The following is a 22,144-nucleotide window of genomic DNA, read 5'->3' on the forward strand; positions in this document are numbered from 1 at the left end:
AGATCCTTGTTATTTTTCATATTTTTTTTTTATAAATAATTTTCTATATTTTTTAATATAATAGTCTCTTATAAATCTTTACAGAATGGCTCTCGTTTTTAAATTTATGTTTTACACTTAATGTAAATTAAATGTTGTATTACATTATATATTATTGAGAGAGGAGAATTAATTAAAAATGAGACACAATTTAAATAAATACATGGAAACGGTCTGATTACGCTCTTCTTTACTAGGCAAAATTGTAACTTTTATAAAATAATAAATAAACAAAAGAAACAAATTAAATTGATAAAAACAAAGTTTTCAACATTGTAAAAGGTACATGTTTAAACACAATGCAATAATCCCAAGATTGTTTAATTAAATTTATTACATTCAATTAATTTAATTTTCTATTTATCTGTAGTAAATCAATTTTTGATAGGATTAACAGTTGTTTGTTGTGTAGCCTTTGACAACACGATCAAACGAATCAATGCGTTCGATTTTATTCACATTTAAAAATATATATTGGGATTTGTAATAGCTAAACTCTATTGTAGTTTAAATCTATTCTCGTAAACGAAAAAGGTAAGCACATTTATACTGTACAAAAATTATGTAATTAAAAAGATTTCAATTAATAATTTTGCATTAAATGTCTCTTATCATTTTTTTTTTTTTTTTTTACATTTCTTGTAAAACAAATTTAAGGAATACAAATTGTTCCAGTCCATCAAAAATGTAACGATATTGTTGGACGATTTCTTTTTCAATTTTTTTTGGTGTATACATTAATTTTTATGAACTGTGTTACAGCTTGACTATTTGAGCTACCTCACAAGTACATGTGATCTCATTTTCACTGAACTAGTACACAGTTTTATTTAAGGCCAGCTGAGGACCACCTCCCGGTGCGGGATTTTCTCGCTGCTTTTAAGACCAATTGGCGGGCTTCGGCTGTTATCTACTCGTTGGTTGAGTTGTTGTCTCTTTGACATATTCCCCATTTCCATTTACAATTTTATCAGCAACTCCTATTGAATGAAACTCTGATCACACGATTGCAATGACGTTATGGTGAACCATGAATAATTATTTAATCATTTTTAGACGATTTCATGAATTCATATATTAATAAGTTAAATCTGAAAATATATGAAATATTATTTCGATCGAACGACAATAAGAAAAAAAAGAGAAATCTTGTTTCAACACATCAATGCACATGCACTACTGAGGGTCACATCTTTATTCTAATATTATAGACAAGACAAGACAATATTTTATTCAAGTATCACCTCTACAAAACATTTACACATTGTTATAACTTTATATATGAAATCAAGCGCCACTCTTAAAAGAGTTATGAGAGACAATATGATTAAATATTATGAATAGTTTTATAATGGACCGGGTGATTTAATGGACGAGGCGATCGGTCGATAAACTACCGTTTGACACAGGGTGACTGGACTACTTTGTTTTATTATAGTATGCCCAGTTTTAAAGTGCTAAACAAAGCAACAGATTTTATATTTACTTTAAAAGTTTAATCTTTAAATAATGTTTCTATTTAAGTACATGTATGTATTGTAAACGACACGAAAAGGCTAAAACATCTTAAATAATATTAAATTTCTCTATGCTCGGTTACATGGAAAGTATTTTAAAAAATGATTTTAATAACTTGAAATATTTTTCCCTTCACTGGTATAATCTCAATTTATGTTGGAATCGTTCTTCCTCAATTTTCATGACATCTTTATGCAACAGTATCATTTAGCCGTTGCCCGTTGCCTATTTTATACATGTACATGTATTATACAACATATAGTAATACGTGTACGGGATAAATATAAAAAAAAAGAAATTTAGAATCTTTATTTTTCCTCAATACCAGAACGTGATTAAAACCTTCAGCTTGATTAACAGCTTGATTAATAGATTATATCCCTTCAGTGTTTTGTATCACATCAACTTACCCGTTAGATGTGTTTTGACGATACTTAGTAACAATATGATTTATTTATGAGTTGATATTGATACACAACGTAAAGAGAATCACAACGAACTATGATCATTAGGTCATGTTAATAGATCATGTATAAATTATATATTAATACATAATCATGTGTTACAAGAATATTCAATGACTTTTGTATATATTTCATTTATTTCTTTTACCTGAAACACAACATTATTTTTAAATAGAGATAGGAAGATGTGGTACGAGTGTCAATGAGACAACTCTCCATCCAAGTCACAATTTATAAAAGTAAACCATTATAGGTCAAGGTACGGTCTTCAACACCGAGCCTAGGCTCACACCGAACAGCAAGCTATAAAGGGCCCCCAAAATTACTAGTGTATAACCATTCAAATGGGAACACCAACGGTCTAATCTATAAAGTCTAGTTTAGAACCGATAGGATGAAAAAATAAAAACATAGTCATGATCGTAACCCTATGGACATAATAGTTTTTTTTAAACTTGATTGCTTTCATTCATCGTAAAAAAAACGAAAATGCAATTCACAGATATGAAAAAATCAGCTAGTATACATGTTAAGCCGGTATCAAATGTTGAGTAAAATCTGCATAGCATTGCATTGAGAACCTCCTGATATTATACAAGGGTAAATTGAGTCTTGTCTATTAGAATTGTTCGAATTTGTTTTATATTGTTAGTCATTTTGTCATTTTAATTTTTTTTGTCCTGATTTATTGGTCTCTATTCGGCTTATGAGTAAGTTGAATTTTACTTTTAGCATCTTCTGCCTTTTTCAAACAGTAGAAGTAAAATAATATAAATATAACAGAATAACAAATACTTGTTGACACTAAAACATTTATATCGCAATCTAGAAATGGGTTGTGGTTCTTCTTCAGCTGCTGATGCGCCAAAATCCGAAACTGAAACACAGCAAACAACAACAACTGCAAGTCCGAAAAATGCCGAAAGCCAACCCAAAGCTGCCTCAGATAAACAACCGGAAGCAAAAAGCGCAAAACAAGAAAATAGCAATGACACGGAGTCTTCTTTCATAGATGATGCTGTGAAAGCACACAATGAGTTCAGAGACATGCACGGAAGTCCACATATCACGCATGCTCAAGACTTAACAGATTATTCTCAAAAATGGGCGGAACATTTAGCAAATACTGGAAAGTTTGATCATAGTAAATGTGACTTAAAGGGAGAAAGTATAGGAGAAAACCTAGCAATGATGGGCGGAAGTGGACTTTCAAACAAAAGAGGTAAAACTATCGATCACCTTATAACTTAAATACTAACATTCTGGATATAACGTAAACGCATGACAAATAATATAGTGCACAAGCCACATTTTCATAGAGAAGCCTTTGTCCGTTGCATATATGTATGCTCGATTTCCAAAATAAGGAAAACTAATTTACAAGACGAGTTTTCCTTGAGTACTCCTCTCAAATCTGAGCGATTCCAAAATAAGGACAATCAAATACATGCCACAGTTTTCTAGTATTACCATTTGGACTAAAATGAGTACAGATGATATTCATGACACGTTTTCCTAGAGTAACCATGATGATGGTCAGTTGCGATAGAGTCCAAAACGATGACATTCGATACACATGACACGTTTGCTTAGAATAACCACGGTTAGCTACGTTCGAACCCAAATTGAGAAGAGCCGATATGCACGTTACACAAGCGACATCTTACGAATAGTACTTTAAAAAGTATTTCATGTAAGATTTCAATTTTCTAAATACAAACATCTATAATAATTTGCATAATCGCTTCTGATTTAAACATTTCATATCTATACTCTTTTTCGTGTTAACACCACTATAACAGGTTTTCTTCCTGAATACAAAAGAAATCGTTCAATTAACCACTGTTTGTTCAACAGCCTTTCGTCGTCTGTTTCAAATGTACTTTTCTTGATTGACATTCGTAAGAATTGTTTATAAAAAGGGAAATTATAAAAGCTTATTGCATTCTATAAGTTGATACCCCATTTTCTAGATCTATTTTTTTAAATGGGTGTTCAACGACTGAGAATAAATAGATGACTGACAAAAAAATATATACAAAGACACACATGAAGTTATTATTATGGTTCATTTACCATTACACAATTATAATATGATAAAATTATTTAAACAATCGATATTATAAATTCGTCTGGTGTGAATAAAAGGAGATATGAGCATTACGTAAATGAGACAACAACCTATCAATTGTTTAACCAAAAGATATCTAGAGGACACGTCAGCAACGGACGAGGCTCCCGCAGGGTCAAAAACTACCTGCGGTTCTTCATAAAATATGCTTACTTTAAGGAAAAAGATACTAAATTTTTGTATGCATTGCTGAAAATGCAAATATTTCTTCATTTTACTGAAAATTATTGACCGCCATTAAATTTTTGTACTTTTAATAGTTTAGAATAGTTTTTTATCATAATATTAAAAGAATATCAGAAAAATCATACTAAAATTTTCTTCGCATTGTTTAAAATAACCAAAATTATTCTTCTTTTTATCAAAAATGATACTATTTTATTTGAAATCAGTTATTTTTACCATCTTGAGACAAGTCTTCTAATCAGAATAGAGATATAATGAGAATTAAAATACTTAAAATTTTATTTTTGTGGAATAAAAATGCAGTTATTGATATATTTTGATACAAATTATTAACCATCATATGATTTGAGTACTTTTTGTACATCAGGATTGGCTGTTCTTCATAAAATATGCTTACTTTAAGGAAAAAGATACTAAATTTTTGTACGCATGGCCTAAAATGCAAACATTTCTTCATTTTAATGAAAATTATTGACCGCCATTAAACTTTTTTTTTTTTTTTTTATAGTTTAGAATAGTTTTTTTTCATAAAATTAAAAGAATATCAGAAAAATCATACTAAAATTTTCTTCGCATTGTTTAAAATAACCAAAATTATTCTTCTTTTTATCAAAAATGAGACTATTTTATTTGAAATCAGTTATTTTTACCATCTTGAGACAAGTCTTCTAATCAGAATTGAGATATAATGAGAATCAAAATACTTATACTTTTATTTTTGTGGAATAAGGATGCAGTTATTGATTTATTTTGATACAGATTATTAACCGTCATATGATTTGAGTACTTTTTGTACATCAAGATTGGCTGTTCTTCATAAAATATGCTTACTTTAAGGAAAAAGATACTAAATTTTTGTACGCATTGCTGAAAATGCAAATATTTCTTCATTTTACTGAAAATTATTGACCGCCATTAAATTTTTATACTTTTAATAGTTTAGAATAGTTTTTTATCATAATATTAAAAGAATATCAGAAAAATCATACTAAAATTTTCTTCGCATTGTTTAAAATAACCAAAATTATTCTTCTTTTTATCAAAAATGATACTATTATATTTGAAATCAGTTATTTTTACCATCTTGAGACAAGTCTTCTAATCAGAATAGAGATATAATGAGAATTAAAATACTTAAACTTTTATTTTTGTGGAATAAAAATGCAGTTATTGATATATTTTGATACAAATTATTAACCATCATATGATTTGAGTACTTTTTGTACATCAGGATTGGCTGTTCTTCATAAAATATGCTTACTTTAAGGAAAAAGATACTAAATTTTTGTACGCATGGCCTAAAATGCAAACATTTCTTCATTTTAATGAAAATTATTGACCGCCATTAAATTTTTTTTTTTTTTTATATAGTTTAGAATATTTTTTTTTCATAAAAGTAAAAGAATATCAGAAAAATCATACTAAAATTTTCTTCGCATTGTTTAAAATAACCAAAATTATTCTTCTTTTTATCAAAAATGAGACTATTTTATTTGAAATCAGTTATTTTTACCATCTTGAGACAAGTCTTCTAATCAGAATTGAGATATAATGAGAATCAAAATACTTCAACTTTTATTTTTGTGGAATAAGAATGCAGTTATTGATTTATTTTGATACAAATTATTTATCGTCATATGATTTGAGTACTTTTTGTACATCAAGATAGGCTGTTCTTCATAGAAAATGCTTACTTAAAGGAAAAAGATACTAAATTTTTGTACGCGTTGCCTTAAATGCAAATATTTCATCATTTGACTGAAAATTATTGACCGCCATTAAATTTTTTTTTTTTTTTATAGTTTAGAATAGTTTTTTTTCATAAAATTAAAAGAATATCAGAAAAATCATACTAAAATTTTGTTCGCATTGTTTATAATAACCAAAATTATTCTTCTTTTTATCAAAAATGATACTATTTTATTTGAAATCAGTTATTTTTACCATCTTGAGACAAGTCTTCTAATCAGAATTGAGATATAATGAGAATTAAAATACTTAAACTTTTATTTTTATGGAATGAAAATGCAGTTATTGATTTATTTTGATACAAATTATTAACCGTCATATGATTTGAGTACTTTTTGTACATCAGGATTGGCTGATCTTCAGAAAACATGCTTACTTTAAGGAAAAAGATATTAAATTTTTGTACGCGTTGCCTAAAATGCAAATATTTCTTCATTTTACTGAAAATTATTGACCGCCATTGGATTTTTGTACATTTTATAGTTAAGAATAGTTTTTTTTTCATAACATTTAAAGAATATCAGAGAAATCATACTAAATTTTTTTTCGCATTGTTTAAAATAACCAAAATTATTCTTCTTTTTATTAAAAATGATACTATTTTATTTGAAATCAGTTATTTTACCATCTTGAGACAAGTCTGCTAATTAGAATTGAGATATCATGAGACTTAAAATACCTAAACTTTTATTTTTATGGAATAAGAATGCAGTTATTGATTTATTTTGATACAAATTATTAACCGTCATATGATTTGAGTACTTTTTGTACATAAAGATTGGCTGTTCTTCATAAATCATGTTTTCTTTAAGGAAAAAGATATTATTTTTTTGTACGCGTTGCCAAAAATTCAAATATTTCTTCTCATATTGGAAAATATTGTAATTTCAATTGCAATAAGTTGTTATAAATGATTTTTATATGTTTTTTGTAGAAAATGTGAATTATTCAAGAATAAATCTGCTTAAAATTATTTCTTTCTTTTTAAGGAATATATTTATGTTGACCACCATTGGATTTTTGTACTTTTTATTGTTTAGTAGATATTTTTTTATTAAGGTAAAAAAAGACTATCAGAAAAATATAATGTAATGTTGTTTGATTTGTTTAAATTATTCATATTTCTTGTAAAAAAAACCCAGCATTTATATTAGTAATTTGTTAGTTTAAAGGCTTCGATTGTGACGAGAATATAGAAAGTTTTTTTTTAAAGAATTTTATGATGATAAGGATAAAAAAAATTAAAATGTTGAAAAAAATAGACTACATTTTTCAATAACTGATCCTTTCATTTTGTTTTTCCCGAGTATGTGTGGAAAATAATAAAATCAATTTTGCGATGTAGACACTCGCCGGGTTTGAAAATATATAACCTAAATAAAACGAACAAGACCATTCTTTAATGATGATATTTTAATTTAGGTTTTATCTGTACAATTCTTTTCATTTCAATTCATGAAACTTTGCTAAATAAATAATAAACAAAATGTATCATTGAACGTTCGATTTTCACGAGTCGCCATTTTAATTAAATTAAACGAAACTAAGATTCCGTAATTTGTATTAGTTTATCATGTGACGTATTAAAGTTCAATCCGTCATCAAGGTCGATTGGTACTATCCGTCCGATCAGTCAATTACTTTTACTATAAGTCTGACGGATTGCTGACGTGAGTTTGACGCGAACTTGACTGATCGGTGACTGATTGATGACCGCTGATTGATCGCTGAAATAGTAACGCCTAAGGTTGCAAGTACTGTATACTTTACTTTTCCATTCGTTTCGTACATACATATGACATATATGGTTACAGTTTAGGTTGAATTGTTGAAAGTTTTGAAGAAGGTTTAAGTTTTTGTGAATGGATCAATTTCAAACTTTGTACACAGGTTCATAACATCATAAAGTGAAGAAGTTTATAGTGCATATGACAAATAAGGATTTTGAACCAAATATAAACGTTCTCTGAACATGGAAATATGATATTGCGAGTGGGCCTTGTGTTCCTTTTGAATACACATATTCTTGATTAATACAGGTAAATGAAACTTATCAACCTTTCATTAATTATATTTTACAGAGTTACATAAATATAACCTCCTTTTACTCAGGTTTGCTTGAACTTTCGAAAGGTACACTGTTGTGCAAAGATAGGATTCTTTATACATGTTTATATGTCTTTCTCTGAACTTAAAGATGCTTCGTGTAGTACTTTGTGGTTCTAACTATATCATTTTTCATATGACTTCATTTATTTTTAGCTCGTGAATATGTAAAAATGTGGTATGATGAAATTAAAGATTATCACTATTACGGATCGAATCCGGATATGGACCAGTTTATGAGTAAGTAAATTTTATTTTAAAGTCTAAGTAAAGTCGGTATAGTTTACATCAGATATTCAGTCAATCAATTAATTAAACATTATCAAATATAAAAAAAGAAGATGTGGTACGATTGCCAATGAGACAACTATCCACAAAAGATCAAAATGACACAGACATTGACAACTATAGGTCACCGTACGGCCTTCAACAATGAGCAAAGCCCATACCGCATAGTCAGCTATAATAGGCCCCGATAAGACAATGTAAAACAATTCAAACGAGAAAACAAACGGCCTTAATTATGTAAAAAAATGAAGCATTTCAAAGTTAGCATTGTGAAAGGACCATCATTTTTGAAGATTAATGAAAGAGGTACCGAAACATTATGGAACCATTGGCCTAACAAATCATAGGTTCATGATCGAACTCCGAAACAGCGGTTACGTCCTCTTTACTACGCTACGTTGACTTTAAGGTAGATCATAAGTAAATGTTTTTTGAGACAGAATTTTCTTATAATTTGACAAAATGAAGATTTTCCTATGCTGTTTTCAAAAATATAATAAAAAGTATGGGTCACCGTGCTATTTTTCAAGCTATGAATCGTTGAAAATTGCCTAAATTTGGTTAGTTTGTTCATGAAAAAACACATAACAGTGAATAAAAAAAATTCTATGAGATAGAATTTTGAAAAAAATTGTGAGAAGATAGGTTTTATAATATGTTTTAAGAAAATAAAAAGAAAACATGGTGTCACCGAACTTGTTTTCTTGCCACAAGTAAAAATAAAAAATTTCCCTATTAGCACAGTATAAATTTTGTGCTAAAAGAGTTATCTCCCCTTAAATGGCTCATTTGAAAAAAATGATTTTAAAAACCAAAAAGGTTGATATTTGTTAAAATATTTTGTATAATACAATAAATTAGCAAGTTTTCTTTATATAAATAAACAGTCTAACCATTAAATTGCAAATCTGTTTCCAAATTTGCTGATTTGGGCAAATAACTAGACCGATTTTGTACTGTGATTGTACAATCCAAGATGGCGGTATACCGTGAATCTACCTTAAATATGATAGTTTAGCGAAGCAACGTCACCACTGTTTCGGAGTTTGGTTCATGATAACAATAGAAATGATCTATAAGTTAAAATAGCCACCCATTATCTGTTCAAATCTTACGAGCAAAATACTGGCCAATCATAGCCAAACTACCATTATTCATGTACACTTGGGCCTCACCCATTCGTCACAACTCGGACGATTCCGTACCTTTATCTAAGAGAGTATCGGATTCATACGAAAATTGCCGATTGGGGCCTCACCTAGATTGGTTTAGAAAAAGAGCAACTTACATATAAGACTCATACCCGGCCGTTTTATTTTTTTGACAAGTTTATTAATTCTATATTCCTAAGGCTAATTGGATATTCAACGGATAGTGGTCTTAAGCTTATTGTCAATCCCTTCCGCATCTCCGTATTCTATATAAAAGTTTTATTTTCTGTATGATGTTAAAGGAAAACATTTATATGTGTAAAAATTAAAATCACAAAAATACTGAACTCAGAGAAAAATCAAATCGGAAAGTCCCTTATCACATGGCAAAATCAAATGACAAAACACATCAAAAACGAATGGACAACAACTGTTATATTCCTTACTTGGTACAGGCATTTTAAAATGTAGAAAATGGTGGATTAAACCTGGTTTTAAAGCGCTAAACCTCTCACTTTGTACGACAGTCTCATCAAACTCCGTTATATTTACAATGATGCGTGAACTAAACAGACATGATAAATGAAAATTGAATAGTCAAAATATGGGTACAATAGTCATTATCGTGATACAATTTTTAAAGGAACAATCAAGTTCGCGTGTAGTTAAGATGCGTGTAATGAATAACAACGATGACTTTACATGTAATTGTTCCGCACAAATCCAATTGTTAGCTCTCCAAACTATGAATATTTATACAACGAATCAACTGTACTAATAGTTCCTGGTATAATATCATAAAGTTTCACCTCGAAGGAAAACAAAATCATGTGAATGAAAGGAGATCATGCGTAAACGCATATGAGACAGCAAACGAACAATACAAGTATTGCAACAATAAAACAAAACGTAATCAATCCTCAATGCTATACAAAGTCATGAAAAAGTACTTGATATAATATAAAATGCTTGAAAAATTAATTAAAACAAAATGCGTATGAAGAGGGTGTTAAAGGATTATTTTTGTGAAACGTGTTTTGCCATTTTTATTTCACGAGCAGCCGTGAAAAAGGTTCGTTTTTTTACCGAATTTCGTAAAATTGGTAAAAAGATCAACGTGCACAACATTTTTAACTGCACGTTCATAGTGAAATGGCAATTTTATTTCGCGTCCTTCCATGACGATACCCCCCTTTACGCCCCTCTATTAATAAAAGGAGATGTGTTGTATGTGAACACGAGACATCAACCCAACAATTGAAATAATAAGACAAAAAGCATTAAAATATCTAAACAATGAAAAACCTGGAGTACGAAAAACTTTTAAAATCCCGACAAAGTACCAGTTAAAATATAAAATACTTCGAATTTGAAGATAACAAAAACGCATACAAATTACAGGAGATGCTGGGTAAACTTAAGAGGCAGCAAAATACCAACAACAAACATAAAATATCGTCTTCAACAATATAGGCATGTGTTTGTACCGTCATTTCCCTCAGAGTAAACATATATCGATTTTAATTGACTCCGGTATACTAGTTAAGCAAGTTTGATACTTATAATAGTAACACGAGGATTTGACATGAGTGCAAATGAGACAACCCTCCATCCAAGTCACAATGTATAAAAAAAATACAGACATAGGTCAAAATACGGACTCCAACATGCGAGACTTGCATGTCTTATCAACCTGAAGAAATGGATGTTTTCATTTGTCGACAGTTTTTTTAGTCGACTTTCGATAAAAATTGAGATAGCTATATATTGGCGTTCCGGGTAACATTTTTCAAAAGCGTACACTAAAACGCCGTGATTGGCTTACAACATCCCAAACGATTGAAATTCAAGCAATAACGTGAATTTGTACCCAATATGGTGTACGCAATTGAATTCGAAATTGCCTAGAGTCCTTTAGAATCAGAAAAGTCGACCTGAACATAGAGTTAATCTTAATGTACGTTATTTCAATTCCTATATATTTTTTTTATGTCTCAGTTAAATATTTGATATTGAGCTTCTTAGCTTCATCTTCATTTTCCCAACAGTTCGAAAACTTTAAAATGCGTCATTAATTATAAGACCCACACAACGATATCTTTTCATATGATACATTTGGGCAGTATAGTATACTACTTTTTAATTATACTAGTTTAATTTAAGTCAGGCAAATTCAAGCACATATACAAAAAACCATAAGACAAGACAAGACAAACAGCGCTCGTATATACATGTACTTTGGTATAGTAACATTATATATTTTAAAAACAGTGTTTAGAAAAATTCCTGGGATACCCCATAAAAGCTTATTTATAACTTGTAATCTGTACAATATTTCTTTATTATAAAATGTGATTTTTAACATATTTCAGAATTTGGACATTTTACACAATTAGTATGGAAAGAAGCAAAACAAATAGGAGTTGGCATGGCAATAGCGAAAGGCCAATGTGTAGTTGTGTGTAATTATCGTCCAGCCGGAAACATGATGGGAGATTTTGCCGACAATGTTCCCAAAGCGTTGTAAAGACCCAATATTCAAATATATTCTTTCAAAAATGGCAGTACACTTTATTGAACTCTCGATCATTGTAACATCAGAATGTTGACATTTAGAACATTCATACACATGTCCATCAGACGATTTAGAAGTATGAATGTGTGAATACATTATTCGTTCGTATGATACATTTTTACAGAGCTCGTTGATTAATCAAGATCATGTTTATTTAACATATTTATATTACAATTTTTAAAGATTTTACCTAATTTCTGTGATACTTTTTGTTTATCTCACTCTTGTGATACAAATATATATATTATTTTTATTATTATTTAGAAGTCTGTTTAATCATCTTTATTATTCTATCAGTCTTCAGTCTTCAGGGAGCTACCATTTGATTTATATGGGGGGGGGGGGCTAGGATGAAAAATTTTGTTCTGCATTTTTTTTAGCTGTAATCTCTGTCCTGCCTTTTTATTTTTTACTAATTACGGTCCTATTTTAGTTTATCCTGACTTTTTTTTACCTAAATTGTCGTCCTGACTTTTTTTTTGCAAGTGTCTCATCCTGCCTTTTTGTTTTACTCATAACTCCTGTCCTGCCTAATTTTTTTTCAATATTCATCCTAGCCTCCCCCCACCCCCCAAAAAAAAATCCAATGATAGCTCCCTTTAGTTTTTTAGTCAACATGCAAATGCAATGCTCGACTCGTTGAAGTGCGAGTTATACAGTGTTAGGGCTACAATTTTGCATAATATGCTTTGATTATTAATTAGTTTGAAAATCTGTCAGGCAAAATGTGTAAGCTCACCTTAAGACATTCAGAAGATTGCATTTAATATCTTTTTTCTTTCTAAGTTGACTCATTTCTGTGATTTCAAATGTTTTCTATACAATTGTTACATTCTAAGTTATATTATTTTGTTGATTACTATACTATATATAAAAATATTAATTTTCGCGAACCATTTAGGTCACGGAAATTCCAAAATATGGCATCAGTAAGGAGAGTTGTGCAAATAATGTGAATACACAGAACCCCCATCCAAATTATCTTTAGCTAAAAGTATTCATCATTTTCTATTTTATATGTACTAACAACATTCCATTTTTCTATAATTTCGATTAAAATATTCCAAAATCTGAGTTAAAAAAAGTCAAATGCCCAAAATAAACATTGTCTGATTGGTTGAAGTACTGTGGCGTCAATGATAAGCATAGCAAGCCTCGATGTAAAGCACACGCTTCACATGAATAAGGAGAGTTTTACAAATAATGTGAATACACAGATCCTCCATCCTATTTATATTTTGCTGAAAATGTTGCAATGTTCATCATTTCTGTTTTGATTCTGCTAACAACATTCCATTTTTTCTTTAATTCCGATATATATATGTGGAACCCGCAATAAAAATAGATGGCCTCAATGATTTAAACGCAACGCAAAAAATTCCGTTGACCCTGAATTCAACGGATCGATAATAGCATCATCACCATCAACAAAATGTTTACCGTTATCTTTGTGAAATTTCAGTTATATAGTTCTTTAATTAGAGAAATTTTGGTAAGTATTACTTATTAATGTTAAGGTTCTACTGATGTGCTCCTCTAGACCTTTTTGACGGTCCGTTTTATCCCATTTATCTCAATATTATCTCCGATGACAGTAATGTCAACCCGACCTATTCGTGTCAAAAGTGAAAATCGCATCGATTTATTGAACTAATTTCTTCTTAAACTGTGCATGCATTATTTCTGTATTATATGATAACCAATCACATTCACGTTGCATGTTTGCATGAAAATGGTCATGTATTTAGTGAATTGTAAGGGCGATGCAACTTGAGGTCAGTGCGCGATCACGTGACATTATTATTTGTAAACAAATTTAAAACATGCTCCCCGCGTAACACGTGTCTGAATTATCCTTTCAAAGTGTTATGAATCTTTCAATCACTATTTTATGAAATATTTCTAGGTTTGCATATCAGTAGTCAAAGTGAATTAAACGTAGTTCTTAGTTGTGTTTTTTTTTATATAGAATTAGAAGGTAAATCTACATAAGGGGGTCTCATTGGGGGGGGGGGGGGGGGTGGTGTTCTGATCCCAGATCCCACTTACTGTTTTGTCAGATTCCCATATCCCGCTTACACTATGTACATGAGCAATTTTCATTTTTTTGTCATTTCCGGGGTCCTGCAGAACCCCATTTCCCGTTTTCACGACAGACCTCATTTCCCGTTTTCATGACACAATAATTTGACTTTCACGTTTCACGCTTGCGAAAAATTGTCAATATTGGTCACGCTTAGACCCAATGAGAACCACACACTAGTCAGTATTTAACTTCACCCAAAAAGATGACTCAACTTCCCTCTATATTTAAAACCTGCATACTAATTTAAATAGCATTTGCTCCCCTTGAACACTATTTGGCCCCTTCCGTGTCATTTCCCTTTGAATTTGCTGAAAAGTCATACTTTAAGTCCATTTACAGTAACGGCTAATATTTGATTTTACCATCTTAATTTCAATTTTCATATTGAACACATTTGACCATTCAATATGAGTTCCCATGTATTTTTGTCATATATGAAGGAGGTTTTAGGTCATGTTTTCCTAAACACCTTATTGCTATTTGTCTGTCTGGATTGTTAAAACCACAAAATCAAATATTGATGAATATGCAAGTTTTCAACAATCCCGGAACATTAACAAAGATGTGTGTGAGAGGGTGAAAATTACCCTTCTGATGTACTGATATTTTTAGCACCCCAAGTGAGAATCTAACTCAGGACTTTCAGCACTGTAGCCATCGGTCTTAACCACAAGATCACGAACTCACATTTGATGAACTAATTTCTTCTATATTAACTGTACGTGCATAAATTCTGTATTATTTGATAACCAATCACATTCACGTTGCATGTTTGCATGATAATGGGTTCTGTATGAGTGAACTGTAGTGTATTGCAAAATTAATGCAAATTGTGACGTCAGTGCGCCTTCACGTGACATAATTATTTGTAACCAAACCGGCTTCTCATGTAATGTAACGGTTTATTTCGTCTTCTGTGATATTTTATCCTGAGGATAATTTGTCCCGGTAATTTTTTTCCAGGCATGGTATTTCATTTCACAGGTTGATTTTTCCCAGAGGAGTGAAAATCTATCAGATTTCTGTGTTATGCGGATAGTATGTACGGGTATATATTTGCCGTATTATATTTCACAGAACCGTGTGAAAAAGAGTCCCATTAACTACTATGTAAGTTACTCTCAATCAATATATACCTGACTATAATTATAAAATGTTTACAAAGGTAAGCAACTATCTAGGGCCAGGTAAGGGAGGGGAAAAATTAGTATTAGTACTATTTCGCAGAACGATAAACAGATGCATAGACAGACCAAGGGGGGGGGGGGGAATTTAGCTTATGACATATATGTAAGAAATCATTGAAGCTTGATGGGAGTGGGCAACCCTCTGGTCCATCAGAGCCCCCACACCTTTTTGAAAAGTTCTGGATCTGCCACTGAGATTTGCAGGTTTTCTTAGTAAAGATACCTTAAAATATCACAAACTGTGTGCTTTCCAGACCATAGTTTACATTTTTTTTCATATTTTGCCGTGTCAAAATGACCTAAATTTAAAGGACAGTATATAGACCCAAAAATGGTATATCACATTCTACACATCAAGATTTTAGCAGGAAAGACTGCCATTGGAGTTTTTAACCATTGTGACTTTTTAATTTGATCTACTCCACTAATTAAAGTCGTTGAAGTAGAATATTTAATGTAGGTTTGTCCACATTTTGGTATATATTAATACATGTTTAGAAATAATGTTGAGCCTGTTCCTAGATGCCTGTTATAGACTTCAATATTTATTGTTTATTGAAAATAAATGGAATCAATTCTTTCAGAAAAGTTTAATTCTATGGAAATGTATCCCCCCTTTTATAAGTTGAAAAGGCTACATAGAGGTCAATATACAGTCTCCAACAGAAAACCAAAAAAGGAAAAATAAAGTGAATTTTGGAGAATTATTAAATGTACATGCATTTGAAATATTTAAGATATATTGTTTCAATTTTTTTAGTTCTAGGTTCCACATAACTACCATTTTAGAAAACGATTTCAATGCTAAGTCTATTAGAGGGATATTTGATTTTCATTGGTTGTAAATATGGAATCTTATTCAGTGGCAAAGGAAATAGACACTGACAAGTCTTAGATAACATTTTATATAGTTTTGAATTTTTCTTCGTCAGTTGACTAAAATTAGATGGAGGTGTGTTCTAATTTCCAACAGAGGAGCAATCAACCTATATCAATATGTGCATGAAGCAAATTGATAGTTGCTAGATACTGAATGATTATATCCACAATAAAGGTTTAACCTGTGCATATATACTTAAAACAAGATAAAAAAAGTCATGTCTTTTTCAGGACTTCTGAATCCAATCATGTAGTATGGAATGTTATTGAGATATGGTTTGGGTGGATGGATGGTCATGAAGGACCTGTAGTACAAAGTATATCACTGGATTTAGCTCTTTGTCTAAGTGTATTATTAAAGTACTTTGCTTTGAGCTCAGTTCATTGTTATGCAATTCATTCTTTGTGAAATTAAGATTTGACAGACAACTCTAATGGACAAGGATTTGTCAAAGTAGTATCATCTCTATGTACAATGTAAGTATTCAGGAGATAAAAGCATTCTATTTTGATTTGAACCATACATTTTATAAAAAAAAGTGGGAACAAATTTACCGGACAATGCTACTCCCACTACTAGCAATATGATGCTAGGTTGTTTTAATACATCTGTATTGCCTGCTGATGACTCGGCCCTGAGTGTAAACGGTCCTTCAATTAGGAGGGAAAAAAATTATAAGGCCTATCCAGTCTAAGGGAGCTACCATTTGATTTTTATGGGGGGAGCTAGGATGAAATTTGAAAAAAAAGGCAGGACAGGATTTTGAGTAAAAAAAAAAGGCAGGATGAGTAACTTGGCAAAAAAAAAAAGGCAGGATGACAATTGTTGTAAAAAAGTCAGGATAAGCTAAGAAAAAAAGAGGCAGGACCGAATAGACTGAAAAATAAAAAGGCAGGACAAAATTTTTCATCTTAGCCCCCCCCCCCCCCCATAAAAATCAAATGGTAGCTCCCTAATCGATTTCTAAAACTATACTTCATTGCACATGTTCAACATTTTTATACAACCACAAAAAATTTGGGGTCGTAAATTGGTATCCTGTCCGAAAGATGGTTTCTGGATAATAACTTTATTATAAGTCAACAGAAATCAACAAAATTATAACACAACGTTTATAACCACAAAAGGAAGCTTGGGATTGATTTTGGGGGTTATGGTCCCTAAGGTTTAGGAATAAGGGGTACAAAGGTGCCCAAAACAAGCTTTAATCTAGTGTCGGTTTAAAAAGTTGTGTATAAGTATTTCAATTGTTCTGAAATTGTACCACAATGTTTAATACCATAAGTAGAAGGTTCGGATATATTGTGTGGGTTATGGGACAAACAGTCTAATAATTACGGACCAAAAACAAACATTTTTGTAAATTCAAGACCCTTAATTGGAGTTTGTCCAGAATGGTTCTTGAATTACCTAATACCAATGCTTTATGAAATCTTCTTTGAAAATTGGAGTTATCTTTCTTTGTTCAGTCAACTTAAATCAATTATACAATATACAATGCAATATTCACTTTATTACCAACTGATAAATTAAAGCAGTCATTAATAACCATTCAGTGATTGCAAGCACTTTCTAGGGTATGCCCTTTTACAAATGGAAAAATTATACATTTTTTTAGTTTCTGATCTCTTAACTGAAGTTTGTCTCCTCTAAATGTTTCTCATTTCAGAAATTAAAAAGAAAATTTCTTTAGATATTTTTGTTTGAAAGGATTAATATTCAGCAGCATAGTGAATTGCTCCTAACACAAAAGCAAAACAAATATTTAAGTTCATTAGACCACATTCATTCTGTGTCAGAAACCTAAGCTGTGTCATCTATTTAATCACAATTCAAACTCAGAGCTGTTTCCAGCTTGAATGTTGTGTCAATACTAGCCCCAACTGTTCAGGCTTCGACCTCTGCAGTCGTATAAAGCTGGGCTCTGCGGAGCATCTGGTCCATTCATTTGTTTATTTTTCAATTTGTGTGAATTAACATAGTTACAGTAAATGCTAATTACTGCACTTTCATACCACAACATATATTGTATTGGTACATGTATCACTCAAATGTGTATCCATATAACAAAAAAAAATGAAAAGGAATAATTTTGCATTACCTTTTGAATACTATGACTTTTTAGATATGTAGACATATTAAGACTCATTAGTAGATGTTGATAATATTGGCTTAAAATGCTTGAAATTCTATCAGATTACTTTTGGAGCAGTTATGAGTTTTGAAATTAGAAAGATCATATCATATGCAACAAGTGTAGTAAGTTTCAAGTTGATTGGAATTCAGCTTCATCAAAAACTACTTTGACCTAAAACTTTAACCTGAAACTCCCACTTCCATTTTCTATGTTCAATGGACCGTGAAATTGGGGTCAAAAGTCTAATTTGGCTTTAAAATTAGAAAGATCATATCATAATGAACATGTGTACTAAGTTTCGAGTTGATTGGACTTCAGCTTCATCAAAAACTACCTTGACCAAAAACTTTAACCTAAAGCGGGACAAACGAACGAACGGACCCACAGACCAGAAAACATAATGCCTATCTACTATTGTAGGTGGGGGCATAAAAAATTTAATAAATAACACTCATAATGCTCAGATTGGTTGTCATCGTGCAACATAGTTAATAACACCATATAGAAAAAACATAGAACTCATTTTGTCATAAGACACTGTCAAACATCCATACATACTATCCACACTCATCTGTGTCCACACTTGTTTATTTATTAAAATAATATATAACGTTGCCGAAAATGATTGTTTCGTTTTAACATCGGCCAGATAACCGTATGTATGCAGAAAGAAAGGACCACTGGGTTATCGCTGGTTTTTTGTTTACTGAATTTCTATTTTTAAAAAGTTTCTTGTGCTGGTCGTTGGTGTTTTCAAATGCATTGATCGTCCAAAAAAAAGGGGGTGTTCTGGAACCCCCCCCCCCTCTGGATCCGCTCCTGGCAATGGCGATCGAAGTTTGTTGAAAGGTAATTTATGTTCAGAAATTCAAGTGATGGAGAAACAAGTTCATCAGATCAAACTCTTGAATCAAAAACATTATATAATTTGCTGTAAATACGTCCGCAGACAAAATTGCATACTCATATAGTTGACGACTTTATTCAGCCAGAGCGTGACAGTAAATAGCATGTCAGTTAACTGCTAGTAGTCTGTTGTTATTTATGTATTATTGTCTCTTTGGTTACATCTTCTGACATCAGACTCGGACTTCTCTTGAACTGAATTTTAATGTGCGTAGTATTATGTGTTTACTTTTCTACATTGGCTAGAGGTATAGGGGGAGAGTTGAGATCTCATAAACATGTTTAACCCCGCCGCATTTTTGCGCCTGTCCCAAGTCAGGAGCATCTGGCCTTTGTTAGTCTTGTCTTATTTGAATTTTAGTTTCTTGTGTACAATTTGGAGTTTAGTATGGTGTTCATTATCCCTGAACTAGTATATTTTTTTTAGGGTCCAGCTGAAGGACGCATCCGGGTGCGAGAATTTCTCGCTAAATTGAAGACCTGTTGGTGACCTTCTGCTGTTGGTTTTTCCATGGTCGGGTTATTGTCTCTTTGACACATTCCCCATTTCCATTCTCAACTTTTTGTACTGACAAACTCAAGATATTAGATAGATAGATACTTTATTCTCTAAAAAACTAAATACAAGTTTACAGAAAAAACATACTATATATAAATGCTGATTTGAAGGCCGTACCCTGACCTATTATAATGGTTTACTTTTAAAATTGGTACTTGGATGGAGAGTTGTTTCATTGGCACTCATACCACATCTTCCTTTATCTATATACAATACATACAGTAAAAGGACGTTCAAAATTATGACGGCATGATGTTACTTAACATGTGTAATGAAATTTAAGGTTGAACGCAATAGAAAGAAGAAAAAAATCAGTAAGATGCCTTCTGCTGTTGTCTGCTCTATGGTCGGGTTGTTGTCTCTTTGGCACATTCCCCATTTCCATTCTCACTTTTATTATGCGATTACATTTACACGGATCGACTACATGTAACTTTTGCTATTAATACACTAAATAAAAAACATAGTTTTCTTAAAACTGATTGTTTTTAAGTATTAAACAGTGAGCAAATTTACATTATATTCGGACTGAAGCAGTATAATTATACAGCACTTTTTTTTACTTCGACGTACACACATAAATAAGCATTTTCACGGCCCTCTGTACGCACTGTATTTGATATTCCAGGCAGTGGCCAAACACAATTGTTTCAGAAAGGAAACGAAAAAAAAATGATGACACACGTTTCCACAATAAAGTGCACAGGTAAATACAGAAAAACTTGATAGTGATCATGTTTTCAAGATCATAGCAAAAAAAAAATGTAATTATTAGTATTGAATGATTCTTTAAGTAATTTCATAGGTTAATAAAAGTGAATGAATGAATGAAGATAAATAGCATCAGATGTAAACTCCATGAAAATGATTATATCATTCCTATGAAACCTACAGTATATGGTTCACTTGTAAATAAAGTGTGTGTGTATGATCATGTGTACTCTACAAATACAATTGTACAGGAAACAAGTCATATTCTTTACACAGAAAACAAGTAAGAAAGACATACGATAGAGAGAATAATACAAATTGTGTATACCGTTGGATCAATCATCTACACTATTCCAAGCTTGGTATATCAAATAGAAATTGTAAAGTTTTTTCCAGTAGAAACATTTGCAAGCATTCTTCCTTAACTCCTTAGGATTCAAAGGTTTGATATTTACGCATTGACATTTTGTTATTTTGACTTTTTGTAATGCATAGATTCGGTTGAAAAGTTCATTTCGAATCTGTTTTTAAAATTACATTGTACACTTCAATGATGTCAAATTTCATTTGCATCATAAACATGATAACGCGTTATATATGCATGATGGCCTTCGACTGTTGTCTGCCCTTTGATCGGGTTGTTGTCTCTTAAATACATTCGCCGTATCAATTATTCTCAATTCCATATTTACATGTAATATTGTCGAAAAACATAAAACCTGTTTGTTCTCGTTCCGAAACTGGAGAAATCTCGTCTAGCCTCTATTTTTGTCCGGTTGTTTTACAAATGATTATTAATATATTTAAAGATTAAAACAATCAGAAAATCAAATACGAACAATTTTATAAATTCAAGAATAATTGACTTTAACCATTGTTTCCGAAATATAAGACTCACAAAGATTGGAGTTTAAAAAAAAAATGCAATTGAAATCAATTGAATGAACCAGGTTTAATTGTTCCTTTACAAAATATTTGACAGTTCAATTACCTGGTATTGTAATTTCAAAAAGGGGACAGGAAGTTTTAAAAACAACCTGTGTTTTGTCCCAGTAAAATTCCTCTTTGGTGATTTTCGCAAGGCAGATATTTTCTTGATACTTGATTCTGTTCGTAGCTTGGCAAAGAGTAAGGTGTTACCAGGTCCATATTTCCCTTTTATTGATTAGTATATACCCATCATGAGAAACATATGACTGTATATCTACCTGATCGGCAGATCAAAACGGATCCCTTTAGAAAAAAGGAGCTGGATAGATACAAGAATATGTGGTATGAGTGCCAGTGAGACAACTCTCCATCCATGTCCCATTTTGTAAAAGTAAGTCATTATAAATCAAATTACGGTCTTCAACACGGAGCATTCACTTTGGCTCACACCAAACAGTAAGCTATAAAGGGCCCAAAAATAACCAATTTAAAATCATTCAAACAGAAAAACCAAACTGTCAAATCTTATAAAAACGAGAAA

At 31.2% G+C, this 22,144-nt stretch overlaps 1 protein-coding gene across 1 annotated transcript; it reads left to right on the forward strand.

The window, feature by feature from the left end:
- The first annotated feature begins 455 nt into the window (after positions 1–455).
- LOC143054207 (Golgi-associated plant pathogenesis-related protein 1-like) lies at positions 456–12,460 on the forward strand. Its single transcript, XM_076227133.1, has 4 exons — positions 456–573; positions 2,851–3,243; positions 8,350–8,433; positions 12,005–12,460. Exons 2-4 carry the CDS (start codon positions 2,853–2,855, stop codon positions 12,157–12,159), a joined length of 630 nt encoding a protein of 209 aa, XP_076083248.1. The 5' UTR covers positions 456–573; positions 2,851–2,852; the 3' UTR covers positions 12,160–12,460.
- The last annotated feature ends 9,684 nt before the right edge of the window (positions 12,461–22,144 follow it).

The sequence above is a fragment of the Mytilus galloprovincialis genome, chromosome 12 (assembly GCF_965363235.1).
Source record: "Mytilus galloprovincialis chromosome 12, xbMytGall1.hap1.1, whole genome shotgun sequence".
Taxonomy (NCBI): domain Eukaryota; kingdom Metazoa; phylum Mollusca; class Bivalvia; order Mytilida; family Mytilidae; genus Mytilus; species Mytilus galloprovincialis.